We start from the raw sequence: 19,430 nt of genomic DNA, 5'->3' as shown, positions 1-19,430 counted from the left end.
GTCATATTTATTTCGGCGACAAATGCCTATAGACGTGGTGTACACGTCGCTAGCGATTTTGGAACAAAAGCACCTCGACGTGCGTGGCACGTCTTTCTAGCGCAAGTGGTTAACTCCTTGCGACACAGGATTTCAGATATTAAAATAGATCCATGTGCATAGAAATTTGATTGCGTTTTAAGTGAAACAAAATTGGTATCGAACTAATTTTTATAAAAATTAATTTACTTTCACGATTTTTCACATAAAACCAGGAACAAAAAGATTGTCGCAATAAACCACGAGCCAAGGAATAGATCATCATTTTAATCCGATCTTGAAGAATTGACTCTTGCAGATGCTCGAGTCTGCAGACAGCAAACAGACCGGAGAAATGGATAACCATACAATAAAAGAACTGCTAAGAAAATTTTTTAGAGCGACCATAGCCTCCCCCTTGCTACTTGCAACTTCTCAGCCCTGTACTGTGCAAACAGACCAAAGGAACAGACCACCTATTAACGTAGAATAAAAAGATAGCTAATATATGTCCTCGAGAGCCTAAAAGTGGCGATTTCGTGACAACGAAATTGAAGCGAGAGGAACGAACAGACCATTTCTCTTGACTCTTGCAACTTCTCCACTCTGCAGACTACAAAGAGACCAGGAAAATAAACAACCAGCATTAACACGTGTCGTGAAGAACCTAAAAGTGGAGACTTCTGAGGCATTAAAATTAGAGTTAAGCAAAACAACCAAAGCTCCATGTTGTTTCTCACAAGAAGAGTGCAAGTCCTACGGGTCATAGATTTAGTTGAAACTTTGCAGATTTGTAGATTTAGTCATCCAGTTCAAGAAAATATCTCATTATAAGGGCAACTACTCGATAATTTTCGAGATATTTATGATTAGAGTTGTTAAGGGATTATAACGCAAAGAAATAGTAGTCAGTGAAAACGGTGGAAAACTGTATAGATGTTTATTAAACGGGCAAACGGTTAGAACTGACCTGTCTGTTTAGGTCCACGCCGGTCAAAGACGTCTCCAGAAAACGGGAGACAAAGTCACGCCGCTGACAATAGACAAAACGCAGGGGAAGGGATCGCCCCCACATCGCTAGGATGTAGAGTTTACTTTAGTATTTAGTTTTTACTACAGCAAGAGTTTTACTAATGCCTTAATTACAGATTTATTTCGAATATTTATCAAGTGGCCTACTGGCGATATCCGAAAATTCGCACGCTGATAGCAATTTTCGGATGTTGCTATTAGGCCACAATGCTACTTGATAACTATCGATAATTATTCGGAAGAAATCCCTAGTTAAGAATAATAAAATTTAATTATAAATATCTCAAAAACTATTAATTAGTTGTATATTATATTGTATATTATATGTATATTATATGTACTAGTACATTTTCTTGAACTGGATTATTAAATCTTCAAACTTGCAAAGTTTCAACTAAACCTATAACCCGAAGAACTTGCACTCTCTTCGTAAGAAGTAGCATGAAGTAAGATCCAAGCTTTGGTTACTTTTCTTAACTCTAATTTTAATGCCTCAGAAGTCTCCACTTTTAGATTCTACACTTTAGATTTAATGGCGAAACACCACAAATATACGATAAGTTTAAAATTGTACAAGTACACAGGCTTTCTAGAAATTATAAAACCTTTGTTCCTCTGTTTCTTTTATGTATCGCGTGCAATTTTAGGTTTAAACAGCTATGTGTATAAAGGGCTTCCAATCCATTTACAGATAAATAAATAAATAAATAAATCAATGACCCGAGGGACTTGCACTCTTCTTGTCAGATCTATACGAACAGATCTATAGGAACAGACCCTAACCAAGCGAACAGATGTGAATGGTTAACGATTCAGAAGCGAGATTCACGCGTCGCGATTGAAAGGAACCTGGAAAACGTGAAGGTCGCGTGTTCCCATGGAATTCGACGAAACGTTAATAAAACGGTGAACACTCGTTAACAAGCAGAGCCATCGACTCCTATCAGAGCTAGGCAACGAGCCACGGGGATCCACGGGATACACCTGAATCATCTGAGGAATGTAACGCTACGAAGAGTTCGGTTTTACCGTCGTGAGAAAGAGGCAAGTCCGCTTTGACAGTAGCTGTACGATTCTTCGAATAATTTCACGTAGACGAATCAATTTATGAAGCTCCGCGGTTCGTTGACTAAGACAGATTACTCGAACCACGCTCATCAATCCTTGGGTGGTTAGCTGATTAAATCCTTTATAATTACATGCTGCTCGTTTACTGTAATCTCGTGGGTCCCCGGATAATCTAACGAATGTTTAATTCACGGTTGATGAATTACGCGTGGAAGTATAGCTTGCTCGTAGATATTATCACCGATGAAGCATGTCGCAGGTACTCCGCTTTTACCGGGTACTCCTCGAAACCTCGAAACCTCGAAACCCAAGAAAGTTTGGAGTTTCGAAAATTCGAAATTTTGTCCTTTTTACTTGACTCGAGAACTTTAGAAGGTAGTCGGGAATGGATATAAAATCGATGACCGAAGAAATTCTTTGAGAGTTAGTGATGGATTTTTGATTTTGAAAATCGAAAGCTTGACAAGTGTTCGTGGAGGCAGTGCAATTATCTTTACCAGAAATTTCGAAAAATTCAAGAAAGTTTCGAATTTTTGAAATCCTTTTTTCGTGGTATAAAATTCTTCATAACTAAATAAGAAGAAATGTAAAATAAATTGATGAATAAAGAATAAAATATTTCGTGTCACTGTGAATAATATTCTTTGAAATTAGATTATTATTCACTTTCCGATAAGAAAAATATTAGATTAGATCTAGAAATAATTCTGATGATAATGTTTTTGAATAGGTGTCTGGATTAGACGATTTTCTATATTGCTGTTATTTATTTTTATTTATATATTTTTATGTATAAGTCATCCATTTTTGTTCCTGTTTCGTTTAATTATGGTTAATAAAAGTACGTGGAAAAATTTTCTCAAGACTCCAGTTCTTCTTATAAAACGAAACCAGCACTTCAAGTTTCGAAAGTTTCGAGAGTTTCGAAATCTTAGAAATTTTCAGAACCGAATTTAGAAAATTAAAAAATTCGAACCTGCTATTTCTTATAGATACGTATAACGTGAAACTAAATAAATATAGATATATTTATAACACTGTGTAATGTACTATACGTAGAATTTATAATAAATTTATAACGTTGCGCGAATATTGTTGTAATTCAATTTAAAAATCAACTCTCTCTTATCTTTTACACGTCTACCGTTACCGATTTTTCGTGAAATATGATAAAATTAATAACACATAACTCATAGGCAATTTATTACGAGAAACTAAGGTGAGGAGTCATAAAAGTATAATGTGCCAGTGTTTTCATATCGCTTTTCAGCAAGTTCCTTAATTACCGCATTGTTTCGTGAATTCATTGGCTACTGGTCCTTAGTGTTTCTTCTACTCGACTGGATAATTAAAAATTTCGAACATTTAAGTAATCCGTACCTGCGGAACTAATGAACACCCAAGAATTTCATTTCATTGTACAGCATACAACACCGTGTATTCTTCAATTAAGTGATAATACTTTGTATAAAGCAACGAATAAATCTTTGGTAATCATATCTCAATTTAGAATGCAACGGACGTTTAGAAATATGCAAAATTAAAATTGTTTCCGCTATTTGGAATTTTATTTTACAAATAATATGTTATTTTACATTAACATATTAATTAATTAAATTAAATATAATTTTAATTAATATGCAATAAATGAGTATAGGTAATATATTAATTGTAACATATAATATATTTTTATATGATATATAATGATATGTATAATATATTACTATTATATTAATTTATATACTGTATTGTTTTCATTATATTAATTCAAATTTTATTAATACCCAAGTCAAAATCTATGTTTCTCCTTTATAAACAAACAAAATCATAATCTTTTCCGGAAAAATTCGAATTTTGCATACGGTGTGCATACGAAACATTCTCAGTATCTATCGTTAAAGGTTTGAGAAATAACCAACCAATTAGTGATAACCAGCTTTAGTTATTGATAACCCGGTTAATATGACTCATTGCAATTTATACGAAACGAATAAAACGTAATGTAGAAATATATTCACGATCGACGTTCCCATTTCTTGCAATAAGCCGTTTTTGCACATATATAAGCGTATTATTTCGATCATATTTTAATATTTTGCTAATTAAATCACCAATTAAATTAGGAGACTACTCCAGCAAAAAAGTCCCAATTTTTACCTCAACCTGGAAGACATTTACAGTCGCACGTAATCTACATAGAAACTATATCCGATCAAAGCGCAAACAAATGAATCTAATTGTCATTCAGTGGCACCATACAAAGGAGTTCTAAATTTATCCTCCTTGGAGCCAGTGTAATCTTCGTATTTGTTGAGTTGCGAGATTAGTCATAACGATGAGATCAGTGTGCCTTCTCGAGAAAAAGTTCTATAAAAACCGCAAAAAGCGTCACGAGTCTCCCATTTTCCATCTCTCGTTCTTCTTCTTCATCTAACAGCAGAACGTTTCGTTTATCCTGATAATTGACTTACCTAATAACTGAGCAAGAGTCAACAAAACGGTACCTAAAACGCTCTCCATCTAAACTCCTCTCTCGCGACCGACAATAAGCCAGACTTAATTTCCAACTAAAAATTCAGATAAGAATCACTATTGGATACAATCGAAGAGAAATTAAACGCTGAAATAGTTACTCGATTTACCATAGTATTATCGTTCATTGTCAGCGAGTAATTATGCAATCTCGAGTCGTTCCTCGAAAGAAATGCAAGAAGCAAATAATTGTTTGCCACCGTCGGACGATTATTTATCACGCAAACGTTCAGGTTTTAACTTCGGATAAAGCAAACCCGAGAAGAAATGACAGAAAGACGAGGAACATGGCTGAGAAACTTCCTGGGGATCAGCTGTACACAGATCCTGGCTATTAACCTAGCATCTCCGAAATGGTAACCATGGTAATACGTCGTTCACATAGTTAAAGTGGCGTCTTCGAAGCGTCGTAAAGCGTTCTCGTTAATTATGAATAATATGATTACGTGATTCTTCCCATGGTTTCCCTTTTGTGAGACTTGGGCGCAACCAGGCAATGATTCGCACAGGAGCAGGCGAAGCGCGCGAATGAAATTCCGATGCTTGAAATTTCAAGCATGTGTGCGGAGTAACAATGCAATTTACACGCGAATCGAACTGATAGCGTCGATAAAGCGATGAATATTCCCATGCACGATATCGACAGATTGCTTGAAACGCGGTCTAAACGGTGCAATTACCAATAACAGTGCGTTTTTAGCGCACAAACAATAGAACATGAATAATCCAGTTAGTCGAATAAAATCAGACTCCTGTAGATTGTTCCATACTATGAAAGAAAACTCTGCTGGAGATCCTTTGATCGACTTACGTCTAGACATAGGAATATCCAACTGGTGGTTGGTGAAATATTTTAACAGCTGTCCCAGTCCGAATGCCTACCGTGTTATCGTTATCACGATCTTCGTAACGGAAAGAGCAAATAATTCCTGGCGAAACGAAGATCGTGTTACATAACGAAAATAATAACCAGTGAGTAACGTCGTTCTCCAAAGACTGTTATTCGGACACGTTACTCTCATAAGTTAGCAAATTCTTTAGACCTACCTGATACCTGGTCCTCGTAAAGAATTGATGGCGTTCAACAGTGGTCCCACTGAGTCATCGTCGTTCCTTTGCCTATCAGTGTATCCTTCCTGTGGTGTATATGCCTGCGTTTCCTCGAAGAGTGCACAATTAAGCAGAGACGTTTCGCGATACACGATTGAAGACCTGACAGAGCCACTGCGATCGCGGTGAGTACGATCAGGTACCGTCTGTTTAGACCGACCGAGCGGGTCCGGGCGACTGAACGTGCCTCTCGTTGCGCCTTCACCGACAGCCTCGATTCCTACCTTCTCTTTCTCTTTTTCTCTCTCTTCACCGCCGAGTATCTCCCTTTCTCTCTGTGTAAATAGAAATTGTACAGTGACAATCTGCTCTGTCGCTCATAATCTCTCGTCGTTGCTCGGTTGAATCGATTTATATATAAATCGGTTTGTTCCTTGGTATATGGGAGATTGGGTCTCGGGACACTTTCGTGAGCTATTGACACGCGTGCACATCCGTTTCGAGCATTTTGCGTTCTCATTCCCGTTTCTGAGTGATAAATGATCAAATTTCATGCAAATGTCGCGATCTCTTCGCAAGGGATGCTTAAATATAACCTGTTCCTGGGGAATATTGGAATCCTATGCGAACCTTTGCTCGGATACATCGTAATGTTTAATCAAGTGGTCGATGTACGAGATTACGTGTTCCTTGCGACAAATATATGGCTTGTCTGGGTAAATTTTACTTACTCTCGATAGGATTGCAGGTTTAACAACGATTCGAGACACTTTACTCGTTCGATCTCCGGGATTCCTTTTTCCTGGTTTAATTGGAGATTCTTGTAATTTTTTTAATAATTTGGAACATGGTTGGATGTAATTGTAAGAACGCGTTGAAGCTTTTCTGGCACGCGTAAGTTTGAAAAATTAATTGGTTGGATATATTGTTTCGAAAGTTACATTCTTTGTCGTGATCTGGAGTGTAACTGCCTTCATTTCCGTTGTTCTTTCCTCTATTTATGTCATTGTACAGTTTAAAGTTATGCAGCGATGTCGTATAGGCGTGGAATTGACATTGAGCAGGAAAGGGGAATTATCCTTATCCGAACTGCATGGGGAAAGGAGTGTGAGAAAAGATTTGTGACATTTCAGCGTTTAACTGTTTGCATTAAGCACGTGACATTTGAACTTATAGAGAAAATTGTTAACACATCAAAAGGAAGAAAAAGATCGCGAATACAATAAATTATAAAAATTATAATCATTTGAATTCGATAACATACATTTATCTTTTTTCTTTAATTACTATTACTTTCAATTACTACTATAAATACCAAGGAGAAATGTACTGTATTCGTATAATGTAGTAAGAAATTAGCACCATATAAATATAAAATACAGTTCTTAGAAATGTAAATATTGGCAATATGTATTTTTTATAACATGAAGTTAAATGAAAAGCATAGTGTATTTCAATTATCATCGCTTTATTAAAACTGAACTAAATCAAAATTAAAAATAAAAATATTTTTTAAAATGGATATTAAAGTATTTTTTATATGAGGAAACAAATAAGGAAAGATTACATTGTACTAATATGTTATAGTATTACTATTTTAATGCACTAACACACTGCTATATTATTGTTTTACTTCATTAATATAGTACAGTAAAAAGTTTGCATTGTATTAATGAATATTCAGGTTCTCAGAAACGTGAATATCAGTAAAAATCATTTTCTATATTAGTGAAATAAATGAAAGGAATAGTGTACCTCGTTCGCGAATATGTTATCGTTATATTAGTACTCCTCCATACCCGCAACTTTCCTACTCGTGCTTCATGCAAATGTGGGCACCGACATTGAACAGTTGACATTGAGCGCCGGGAAACGGTCATTAAGCTCAATATCAATGTACACCAGGATCGGCTGTAGTGTCACTAACCCCGATAATACAGTGATTACTCTTACCTCGCTTGAATACAAAATGTTTTACATTTTTTCTAACGCGATGGATAGCCGAACATGCAGGTATGCCGAAGCTGCGAGTTGAATATAAATGAAAAAGAAAAGCAGGCACAAAGTAATGTGACAGGAAAAAAAAATACTATAAAAGCGGGATTGGAATAAATATCTCGTTGCTTCTGATAAATTCCATTATCTAATAATCTACGTACATTCCGGCCTGTCTGTTACAAATCAAGATTCTCAAATACCGATCCTATATGTCGAATCACTTCCTTAGCAAATAATAATCAAGCAATAAAACTTTTTGTGTTTCTCTGAATGTTTGCCGTAGTTTTATTTTAAGAAACTTGTAAACTCCGCATGCGTTCATTTTCTTTGCATTCTAATAAGTTTTCCTGTTTAATAAATAAATAAATAAATACATAATAATTTGCATGCATATATTTTTGTTCAAGGCAAATTTTCTTTCCGTTCAATTATTCCGTTCGAAGTATATTTACCGATATAATTTGAGTCGTGAGATCTCACATCATAGTCACGACCAATATTTCGATCTTTATTTATAACTTGCATATTCCTTATGCTATAATCTCCGACCATGACTGTTTAGATATCTTCCTGGCTCATTGTTCGACAATCACAATACGTTGATTTTCTAGATTTACCACAAGACGATCGTTCGTACAAAGCGTCACGCTTTCAAAGCGTCACGCATCATCGAGTGATGCGGACACATATCGTATGCACGAGAACACGTATCACTTTATTGGTACTTTCGAGGACACGTGTATAGTTTAACTGTAAAACTTAATGTTTCGCTGTGAAACGACGAGGCAAACCTCGCGACTGGGCTGTAATTTTCGTTTCGCTCCATTGTTCACGAGCAATAAAAATTGATCGTTACCGTGTCCCATGTTACTGGTTCCATATGCAAGTTTACAAGAGCAACAGAATGACGAGCAAATTTTTTCCCATTGCTCTGGCCATATGCAAGCGACTTCCCCTTTATCCTGCGATAATGTATGCTGGAATACACGTTGCACGTGAAAACCCTCTGGTCCTTTGGCGTTAATGTTGCTCGTGTTATTATCAGACGGGAGCAATATCAGCTACATCGAATGGCCGTGCTTTCCACCATGTATTGTGGTTAAGAGAAATATTCGTCTGATAAAACAGTGATATACTACGCCGACTTGACTAGTATCTGTTCAAGTGGAATTGTAAGTTACTGCAGAATTATAATTTATAATGACGATGTGATTAGTAATTTGCATCGTGTAGATTTGTTCTCTTCCAGAGGGTAATTAAGTGCTCTAGACGCAAATGTTGCGATCTGATAAACTAGAACCATGGTTAGCACATTGATTACAATAAGAAAAGATACGTATCTTATCCGGGTTACGTTATTCCGTTATTTGGCAAATGTTCAAGCAAATTCGTTTTATTCCGTTCTTCACAATGTACGGAAAAATCGAGTTCACCGGAGGGTTCATTGTGCGATGTTATTGTCAGAAATGGAACAGGCTTTGAACGCACCGTGTCATGTAATCGCATTCCTGTCTATTGTAAAGTATATTATGCCATTAAAAATAGAGTACCCTTTGTATGTTCGTAGACATCGTATTACGTGTCTGTTTCCACTTGAAGTACAACGAAGTTAACCTATTTCGGTATGTTGTCTGCTTTTTGTGGTTATGAATTAATTGAGAAAGTATATTGTATGAATAAAAGATTATACTACGCACCATTCTTCGATTCGAGTTAAACAATATTGTATCAGCAAGAATAACATTTTAGTTTCGTGGTTTTCTGAAAATTTATATACGTATTTAATTACTAATAATCAATATTTGGCTGAATATCGTCGATCGATGACAATCGTATCGATGTATTTATTGATAAATACCATGATTCAAAATATATCTTCATTTTTCAACACAAACGTACTCGAAATATTAGAATTTTTATTAAATAATACGATACATATCACGACGACAACAATAAGAACGAGACGTTTAAATTTCTCGAACAATTTTGCGCGCGGAGTGAGCAAGGTTTATAAAAACTAATCATATGGGTTACACGCTTTTGAAACATTCGCGCAACTCTAATGCAAAACTTGGCGCGACGATCGCGAGTAGAGATACCGACCGAGCAAAGAGATTGCATTTTCTAGGTTGAGTGAGCGTTCTAAACGTTTGTAACACACGGTGCGCGATTCGCATCCTAGGTTCGATGAGTGTTGAGAGGGCTTCAATTGAATTGCAATAGGTTTCTTGCTGAAAACATTAGCGCCGAGGTAAATATATCGCCGAAACAACGAACTACGTTCAGAACGATAGTATTACGCGTAACGTATACAGGCTTGTTCCTGATTACGTATAATATAATTGTAACAAAAATAGGGAATATTTGTGTAACAAAATAACGACGTCCGTGAAGATTGGCCATCTTGGAAAGATATGTCGTATCTGTTAAAACGTCAACAATATAGTGTATATTATTCGATACATGCCGCCAGCTTGCTTTAACTACGGTTGACTACACATCTAATCATCGGAAGTAAAGGCGACACGGTGGCGTATTTGACACGCGGACGTAATCGTACAGAAAGCACAGCTTTGTCAAATGATGAATCGCACTGACGGATTGGTACAACGACGACGTGTGGTTAATAGCAGTAGTGGTAGTGGTGTAGGCCAGGATGGTTCAAACGATATTGGCCATAATGATAAACTATCTGGCCATGGCATGGATTCAGACTGTAGCATGCAAAAAGATCTTAATTCAAATCCCAAGATTGACGACGATTCTGATAAGGAAACAAGATTGACACTCATGGAGGAAGTTTTATTGCTTGGTCTTAAAGACAAAGAGGTTTGTTGATATTATTTTCTTTAATCCTATATCTAATTAATTTTCTAACATATCTATTAAAATCAATGAATTGATACTTGAATTTGAAGATATGTCTTTGTACAGGGTTACACATCATTTTGGAATGATTGCATAAGTTCTGGTTTACGTGGTTGTATCTTGGCAGAACTTGGATTCCGTGGTCGTGTAGAATTAGAGAAAGCTGGTATGCGCAAAAAGGGGCTATTAGTAAGGAAACTTCTATTGAAAAATGATGCTCCAACAGGAGACGTTTTGTTAGACGAAGCTCTAAAACACTTGAAAGAAACTGAACCACCTGAAACTGTTCCTAGTTGGATTGAATATCTCAGTGGTTAGTATTAGTTTTTTTCATTTGGAAATGTATTTGTTGTCAAGTTTTATCAAATATTTTATGCTTTTTCTTATTTAGGAGAGACATGGAACCCATTGAAATTAAGATATCAGTTGAAGAATGTTAGAGAAAGATTAGCTAAAAATCTTGTTGAAAAAGGAGTTCTAACAACTGAAAAACAGAATTTCTTACTTTTTGATATGACAACTCATCCTCTTACTGATAATCTTGCTAAAAGCAGACTTGTAAAAAAGGTAAATTAATTCATTATTGAAGCACTATTTTTTATATTCATTTATTTTATTTTCAAATTATAAAAATAACTCAGTTAAATCCTGCTTGATATTTGGTTTAATACATACCTGGATTATAATTTTAGCTTTTTAATTAAGTAATTATATTTGAGTTACAACATAATTTCCTTATTGTTATTTGAAGTGATATTTCTACATTGTTTAATAATATTTCATATTATTTAAAATGTTCTATATCTTGTCAGTAATATTTGAATATTATTACAAGAGATAGTAGAGAAATGCATTTTTTATATTTTTCAGATTCAAGAAGCTGTATTGAGCCGTTGGGTCAATGATGCAGGTCGTATGGATAGGCGAACACTAGCTTTAGTCATTTTAGCTCATGCAGCTGATGTATTAGAAAATGCGTTTGCACCTCTCTCAGATGACGATTATGAAGTAGGGATGCGACGAGTGCGGACATTACTGGATCTTGATTTTGAAGCAGAAGCTGCTAAACCTAATGCTAATCCAGTCCTTTGGGCAGTATTTGCTACATTCACTAAGTAACAGTCCTTTCACAATTTACAAGTGTATAAAGCAAATACTGGGTACTAGCATGAATACTTGGGACTATCAATTTTATATGAATTTTAGTTGCAATCTGAAACAAAATAGCTGCAATCATTGTTAATGATCATACAATTCAGACCAAATATCTTAAACCCGACTGTGTAAAACAGGCTTAGAATATTAGTCATTTCCATTATTGTTATTTAATACATTTGGTAGTTGAATTACGAATGTTCATATTTAAATATTACCACAAAAAGAAAAAAAAACAAAATTTATGGTGTGAATGAGTACTTTGCGTGTGGGGTACTACTGTGTCAGCTCAGGAACGAAAGATTGCACTGTACTGAGTTCTGTCCCATATCTTCTCAGTGTCTGTGTCTGCACATGGACTGCAAATATGTTTATAGACGCGATAATTATGTGGTCGACACTTAATGTCGGATCAAGTGCCACATTTCTGCTAGTTGTCTGAATGTTAAAGCGATGAAAGTAATTCTTTGCACAGTTGTGACAATGATAAGGAATTTTTACTGTTTCTTTATATCTCTTCTTTATATAAAACTGGATTATAGTAGATATATTTTCAAAATTTCTTTTTCTTCATTTTTTTTTTTTTTTTTTTTTTTTTTAATAAGTACATTTATAGCTTCATTAGGTGGCAGTAAAGTGCTCAGATGTCAAAAGTAATTTATGAACGTCATTTCTAACATATTCAAACCCTTCTCGATGTATCGCAATGTTCTATGATTAAATGTAACGCGCGAATAGTCGAGGTAACAAACGAATATCGAAGTCAATGTCTTCAATTAATATGCGATACGTACATTATCAATAAATATTGTTACTAGTTCATCGTATATATGTTACTATTACTAACATTATACGATGTGATACGTAAATAGAAAGAATATAAAGTGGGGATAATCATCTGTTACGATTAGTGAATCACTTTGTAAGAACAGCAAAGCCAAACGAGATTAAACATGAACACGGATTTTTGAAGAATAACTGTTATTAGACTTCTAACAAAATGGAAAGATGTAAGTAAATATCAGCAACATATATTACTAATATTATTTACAAATTTTCAAATGTGTCTGAATTGACTAAGAAATATTTCATCTTTCTTTGAAGTATACACTTGTGCTTATAAATTTCGCGAAATAATTTCTTATTGAACATGTTTTTTTAAATATTAAACATTTTATAACGAATTTCGAGCTATACAAGTATTACAAGTCATCAGAATATTTAATTTTTTAATATATTTCGTATCATATATCTATTTTAATATAATAAAATCATAAAAGTTTCTATCTTCTTTCATTATGAACTTTAAACATTCGCAATATTTTTAGTGTGTAATTAACAATGGCATTTCTGAGTATTTAATTCACAGATTTCATTTGTGGAAATATATATTAACCTTCATGATAGAAGGTGTATTATTTTTGACAATATTTGTGCTAATCAGATTGATTTAAATGTAAGTTATGTATTATCATCTTCTAAATAATAAATTTTTGGTTCATATCTTTCAAATATACATGGGTAACAATTTTTGAATTCTCATTAAATGACATTAAGTAATTGCAAATATATTCATATCTTTGATTACTACATGCAACTTTTGTACTTTTGAGATTTAAACTATACCACTACTTTAATTATTTTAGTAATATAGGATTTCTTTAGTTTAAAATACCAGCTTATATAATCTTTGTTTAATTAATGTTTATTAAAATATTCTGTACCTATGCAACAAAATTTTTATGTTCAACCACCTAAAAATATTTCATTTAATGTATTGTTCATAATGTTGAAGGTTCCCATATATAAATTTATTTTCTGTTCAAATTGAATATATTATAGAACAGTAAATTTATTTCTATTTGTACATATAGACAAATATACACATTTTGAAAATAATAAACAAGAGCTGAAAAAATAGACATTCTAAAATTTCTTAATATTGCTGCCTTGGTATTATGAAGTTATAAACATAGATTCTTTTACTATGCTATTGTAACATTAAAATACTATTATGCTGCATCCCAAATAACAAAAATTTTACTAAAAGAGTTTTGAAACTATGAGCTATTGTTAAATTCCTTGTAATGTGACAAATAGTCAATAAATATCGTAATTTTATATTTGCATATTATTAAAAAATTTGTTTAAAAGGATAATTTAAACAAATATTATCTTGAAAAAGAGCTTGCTGGACAAGTATATTTCATAAATATTAAGCATTTTTAGCATTTATTATAATGCTATTAATAGTAACTAATACTTTCACAAATGAAAATTTACTTTATTCATGAATGTTACATATTGATACATAAATGCAAATTGAAGTACTTATTTTTTAATCACTAAGAGCTCTACTGCCACTTGGTAGGATTTTTTTTAAGTTCAAAATATGGTGCTGCATATAAGTGTTTAGTTTGTGTATCATTTGTTAAATATTTTAAAGTATGTAGTCTATAACACCATATTTTCATTTCAAATTTGATTTACTTATACATCCTTTTAAAATATATAATATTATCTTCGAATTTTTTGGATTTTTGTTGAAATAGGAGAACTAATACTAAAATAGGTAAATCAAAAATTATTCAATTCTAAGAGCATCTATTACAATTGGTACTTTGATTGTTATATTAGATCTAATTAATAACAACACTGTATGTATATTTTAATTACTATAATAACATTAATATTATGTGAAAATTATTTTTGTAGAAAGTATATTTAGTATTTCTCATTCATTAGTTTCTTTTGATTGTATATAAATATATTTATATTATAAATAATATACCTTTCCAAACACATTTATATCATATGACTGTAAATTGTATACTTTTAGAATTTAAACATTTTATTATGTTATGTACATTGTATTGAAAACAAATTTTTGAAGTACATTAAATTTAGTGAGGAATATATATTCTATATAATAATGCTTTTTCATGCTCTTATATATTGAAATAAGTAATATTTTGTGTAATTTGATTTTAATGAATGAAAAAAAAATGTGTATTAAAATGAGTTTATAATATGGATTGGTATATTAATACATGCATTTGATTATATTAAATGATAAGTATTAATTGTAAACTATTATTAGAAATAATATATACATGATATAATAATAAAATAATGATTTATTATTTAAATATTCACAAAAATAAGATAAATCAAGTATAGGAAAACATAAGGAACATGAAATCTATTCCTCATTATTTACACAAATTTCAACATATTGAAGTTTAGAACAAGGAAACACGATTGTTTTTGCAGTAGAATTCTATACAATTTTATTTTATTATGTGTCCTATATTTGTACAGTATTGTATCTATAGATACAAGGAAGAATAGTTTGTGGTATGAAAATTTTAATTACAAAGACTATAATAATATGGTACAAAATGTATATACATAGAAATTTGTACGAAAAATTGAAAAAAAGAATTATTGAAATATTATTATGGGATTATATATGGGATTTTAATAATTATTTTCATAGCTTGAATCATGTATTATACAGTTTAAATAAAAGTATCCTCTCTACTCATTAAATATGAGTTCATTAAGTATTGTAACAGTTCGATTATGCATGTGACATTTGTAATTATGAATTGTTAAGCTCTATATATATATATACATATACAGTCAATAATGTACACTGAATACACAATAGCTGAAATACAGCAAAATTGTAAATAGTATATTTAATACAAAATATATGGAACAGGATATTAAAATTTGTTTATAATTCACTGCTTACAATATCTCGCGATTCATGAAATTTTAACATATTTCGTTAGAACATTGACAAGATCCAGCTATATTAGTTTGAATAAGTCCATATTGTCCTGTATACATCCAATTTTCATCTTTTTTAAATAATTCTTCTGCTATGCCAGGTAATAAACCAGCACACACATCAGATTTGACTGTTCTCAAGGATAGGATATTTGTTGGCTGAAATCCTCTTATTGCTTGTCTAAATTCTGTTGTATATTCCCAGTTGATATCACCTAATAATTTTCTATAATTCAAGTCACCTTTGTATATTGCTAATTTAGCTTCTGATAATTTTGCATATAGTACTGGGTCATGTTCTTCCATCTCTGCAAAGTCGTAAGGTCCTGTCCAATATGGTTCTTCCTGAACAATGCACATAAAAAGAATTGACATTGTATCATTATTTCTTTGAAGTGATATGAAAAAAAAATTTGTAATTACCTCAATAGTCCATACATGGTTCTTTAAATAGTTGTGAGATAATTTAGCTAATTCTTGTATACTTTTATCTGATGAATTTTTCATGTATTCTAAAGTCCACTTAAAGTCATTTGTTGTTGTGTCACTTACATACCATGGATAGCGTTTTACATAAAATCTTATGTTTTCTGCAAGTTTGTTTGTAATTAAAAATACAGCTAAGCATAAATCAGTAAAAAGTTCATATCCTGCATTATCAAGTATTATATCTATAATATTTGCATTATTATTATCTTTCTTCTGTAATAAATTCCAAATGATTTCTGAATTATCTACAAGAATGTCCTTATCTAAGGATTTTAACACCTCTATAGGATTACTAGTTTGAGCGACTTCAGATCCAGCACTTAGAGATAAATCACATCTACAAGAAAAATATTTCAATAATCTTGATGGTAGAATTATATGTAAAGTATAACAGTAAAAAAAAAAAAATTTAAACTTAAACATACTTGTTACCCCAAAGATTAGATTTAAAAAATTTAAAAAGTTCCTCTTTAGTTTCAACTATTGATAGGTTTTCCACTTTATGTACAAGGTTTATAGTATAAGTAGACATTGCTTTTACACTAGTCATTGAATTTGTAAATGCATTCTGTTTTTGAAGTTCAAAAGGATCATAGTTTGTTATATATTCCCTATAAATAAATAAAAATAAAAATTTGGCTCATAGTCATATAACTTGTTATTTGAACTTACATGAGAGCAAACTCTTGTGCAAGTGCTCTGTACATATAGCATTCGCAATATAACCATGCAGTATTAAACCAGGTCGGAGTTCCCCCTTCTATCTCAGTTCTCTTTATTAAATACTTATTCCATTCTTTTGCATCATTATCCTTACTATCACGTAGCAAGCGTAATGGTTTTAAAGTTTTATTTGTTGCTACTTCGTTTTTTAATTTACTAATAAATCCTGAAATTTGTTTAATTTCCTCTGTGGCATTCTAAACAGTTAAAAAAATGATGAATGTTAAATTTATATTGTTAGATTACATTAAACGTATTGTTACCTTTCCATATTTTTGTGCAATATCTTCCTTGTTACGACTGAGAGTATCAATTATTTTAGTTAAAATTATTGGTAATCTATCTTTAATTGTTATATAAGCAAAACTCCTGTAAAAACAACCGAAAATGTTAATAAATGGTAGATTTCAGAATATCACATTTTTAAGTACAATAAATATATTGAAATTAAGGAATAGTTAATCTGTATTAGCTTATTATATTGTACAATTACCATTAATTATATTGTGTAGAATACTAAACATTATACTTTCATAAAAATAATTTACAATACTTAGGTTAAATTAAAGTAATTAATTTTATTTACCGTTTGTAAACTCCAGATAAAGGAACTTCAAAAGGTGTCTGTATATCCTGTAGATCCCGAATGTCTACCGAATTTGATCTCTGGTTCATGATCGGTATTCAAATTCGTTTTTACTACTACACTGCAATATCACAGTCAGTTGTGAATTTAGTATGAATCCTGAAATGCTGATAATGCCTCATATTCATGACGAATTTACTTACGTAATTGAATGAACATTACTATATACCTCGTGTTTCTTTCTTTTTTCCAATTTCTAATAGTGGTATCGTTTTATTTTCGGAATATTCCACAGAAACTAAACTACAGCCACCAGAGGTTGAATGAAGCATCCCTATATGATTGTAAGCACGTGCATTGCGCGTGCGTATATGTTATTCAACATAATAGATTACTATACTCGTATTTGAAACTGAGCATCTAAAACTGTTCCGCGTTCGATAACACGTAGCCACATAATTTATTACGTGATTCATAAACTGATGCTCATGATAATTTATATATACATATATCTCATATGTGAAATAAAAAATTCAATTTTTAAATCTATTTACATTTAAAAGATTTCATAGTACAATTCCTTATTCTTATTTTAGGGTAAAGAATATAGCTATTATTTTAAAAATGTTAAATGACATTTTCAAGCCATGTAACAAGGTTACGTGCGTCTATGCGTATGTGTTATAAAAAAAATATAAATTTACATCTCAAGTGTAAAAATATAAAATACGTCTCACATATATTTGCAGGTTAATGTTTGTATTTACGTAAGATAATAATAATATAAAAATAATAACGCAAAGTTTATTTTGTATTGTATGTGTAATAAAATAAGGATGGCAATTTAATAATAATACTATTTAATACATTTTTCGATATTCAATGAGATAAATAAAAATCTATAAATGTGTAATATTAAAATATAATTTTTGAGGGATAAAATGGATAATATTCTATAAAAAGAAATCATTATGATATTTCACTGGAGATAAGTAATATATTGATTCATATAACAAACATACAGATTTATATTACTGTATTATGTATATATAATGCAAATATGAGAAAGTATTATACTTGGTGTAGCAGAAAGCGAAGTTTCAGTCCATAATTAGACAACTTAATTAGTCAATCGATTTCAATAATAAATAATTAGAATTCTATATAATCTAATGGCAAATTTAAATTTGATTCATTCAACATGGAAATGTTGATAAGTATCGCCTGATGTATGTAGTTCGGAATTAGAAGTGAAAAGTGACGGAATATAAATTACTCCCTTAGAATCCATGAATAAATGTATCACTCGAAGTGTGCAGATTTATCAAGAGAAAATATAGAAATGGAGAGTGATAAGATAGAGCGTCAAAGATGTTCATATAAATAAACAGTCTTATCGAAATTTTCAGAAATAGCGTGGCAGATTGTTACACTGTTAAATTTGATTTTTGAACTGTAGAACATCAAAGTAATTTTATTCATTCGATATTTCTCTTGGTATTTACCTGAAAAGATGTATTACGTAAATATTTGGAACTGTTTAGCATTGAAATTAATAACAGTTACCGACCTCTTCTTTGATTAATTCCAAAAACATACGCTAGATCGCGCATCATTGATGATTTTCGTATAGACATAAAACAAATCTGCTATACTTGTCTCATTAGTTTAATTAAGCATGAGTGTAAATTATTAAATAGGATGAATCGTGATTTTCTTTTTGTTTAATTTTCAAATAAATTTGCTTGTTTTTAATAATCGATATTAGATTATTGTATTTTGGTTATGTTAAATTATTAAAATAAAATATAATTGCAATTATAAGTATACGGAAGAAATTTAATATAATGTGATATAAAAGTGGAAAAAAGGTATACAACTAGATTTGTTTATGTTAAAATATTATGTCATTTAATAACAAATGTAATTTTGTGGATTTTCATGGCGGTGAAAATAAACAATTATCTATTTTCTTTATTTTTTATTAACTAGTTCTTTAATAACATTTTTTATTACTTTTCGGTAAAGTGATTATTATAAAAAGTTTGATTGTTGTAAACTTAATTTTTAGGGAAACCTTAATTATTTATTGCCATATTTAAGGATTACTATA

At 31.5% G+C, this 19,430-nt stretch overlaps 3 protein-coding genes across 4 annotated transcripts in view; 1 reads left to right on the top strand and 2 right to left on the bottom strand.

Moving 5' to 3' along the window:
- The window catches only part of LOC108552576 (partitioning defective 3 homolog), a 134,935-nt gene extending 129,011 nt beyond the window's left edge, over positions 1-5,924 (bottom strand). The window contains exon 1 of the mRNA XM_017907194.1: positions 5,698-5,924. The gene's annotated coding sequence lies outside the window, so the exon portion shown is untranslated. The remainder of the gene's footprint in view (positions 1-5,697) is intronic.
- A 3,958-nt stretch (positions 5,925-9,882) lies between these two features.
- Positions 9,883-12,194, top strand: sau (Golgi phosphoprotein 3 homolog sauron). 2 transcript variants are annotated; one of them, XM_017907201.1, is made up of 5 exons: positions 9,883-9,949; positions 10,056-10,527; positions 10,633-10,879; positions 10,958-11,133; positions 11,437-12,194. In XM_017907201.1, the coding sequence occupies exons 2-5, from the start codon at positions 10,279-10,281 to the stop codon at positions 11,683-11,685; spliced, it is 921 nt and encodes a 306-aa protein (XP_017762690.1). In that variant the 5' UTR covers positions 9,883-9,949; positions 10,056-10,278; the 3' UTR covers positions 11,686-12,194. The 2 variants fall into 2 exon arrangements, with proteins under 2 accessions (XP_017762690.1, XP_017762689.1); XM_017907200.1 differs by having other exon boundaries at positions 9,887-10,527.
- A 3,298-nt stretch (positions 12,195-15,492) lies between these two features.
- LOC108552580 (protein-glutamate O-methyltransferase) lies at positions 15,493-17,640 on the bottom strand. Its single transcript, XM_017907203.1, has 7 exons — positions 17,521-17,640; positions 17,318-17,438; positions 16,995-17,100; positions 16,681-16,928; positions 16,434-16,619; positions 15,943-16,345; positions 15,493-15,864 (listed from the first exon to the last, which is right to left on the bottom strand). Exons 2-7 carry the CDS (start codon positions 17,404-17,406, stop codon positions 15,505-15,507), a joined length of 1,392 nt encoding a protein of 463 aa, XP_017762692.1. The 5' UTR covers positions 17,407-17,438; positions 17,521-17,640; the 3' UTR covers positions 15,493-15,504.
- Between the last annotated feature and the right edge of the window lie 1,790 nt (positions 17,641-19,430).

This window comes from Eufriesea mexicana, unplaced genomic scaffold (assembly GCF_001483705.2).
Source record: "Eufriesea mexicana isolate 0111107269 unplaced genomic scaffold, ASM148370v2 scaffold7286, whole genome shotgun sequence".
NCBI lineage: Eukaryota > Metazoa > Arthropoda > Insecta > Hymenoptera > Apidae > Eufriesea > Eufriesea mexicana.
Note: the sequence above shows the minus strand (reverse complement) of the source record. Positions and strands in the feature narration are given on the sequence as shown.

Excerpts from the sequence above, each read along its gene's own strand:
- LOC108552580 (XM_017907203.1), bottom strand. The coding sequence starts at position 17,406 with ATGAACCAGAGATCAAATTCGGTAGACATTCGGGATCTACAGGATATA. Across the intron at positions 16,620-16,680 it reads GCACAAGAGTTTGCTCTCAT|GGAATATATAACAAACTATG; the intron begins GTAAGTTCAAAT and ends ATTTATTTATAG. Across the intron at positions 16,346-16,433 it reads TCTAATCTTTGGGGTAACAA|ATGTGATTTATCTCTAAGTG; the intron begins GTATGTTTAAGT and ends TTTTTCTTGTAG.
- sau (XM_017907201.1), top strand. The coding sequence starts at position 10,279 with ATGATGAATCGCACTGACGGATTGGTACAACGACGACGTGTGGTTAAT. Across the intron at positions 10,528-10,632 it reads TTGGTCTTAAAGACAAAGAG|GGTTACACATCATTTTGGAA; the intron begins GTTTGTTGATAT and ends GTCTTTGTACAG. Across the intron at positions 11,134-11,436 it reads AAAGCAGACTTGTAAAAAAG|ATTCAAGAAGCTGTATTGAG; the intron begins GTAAATTAATTC and ends TATATTTTTCAG.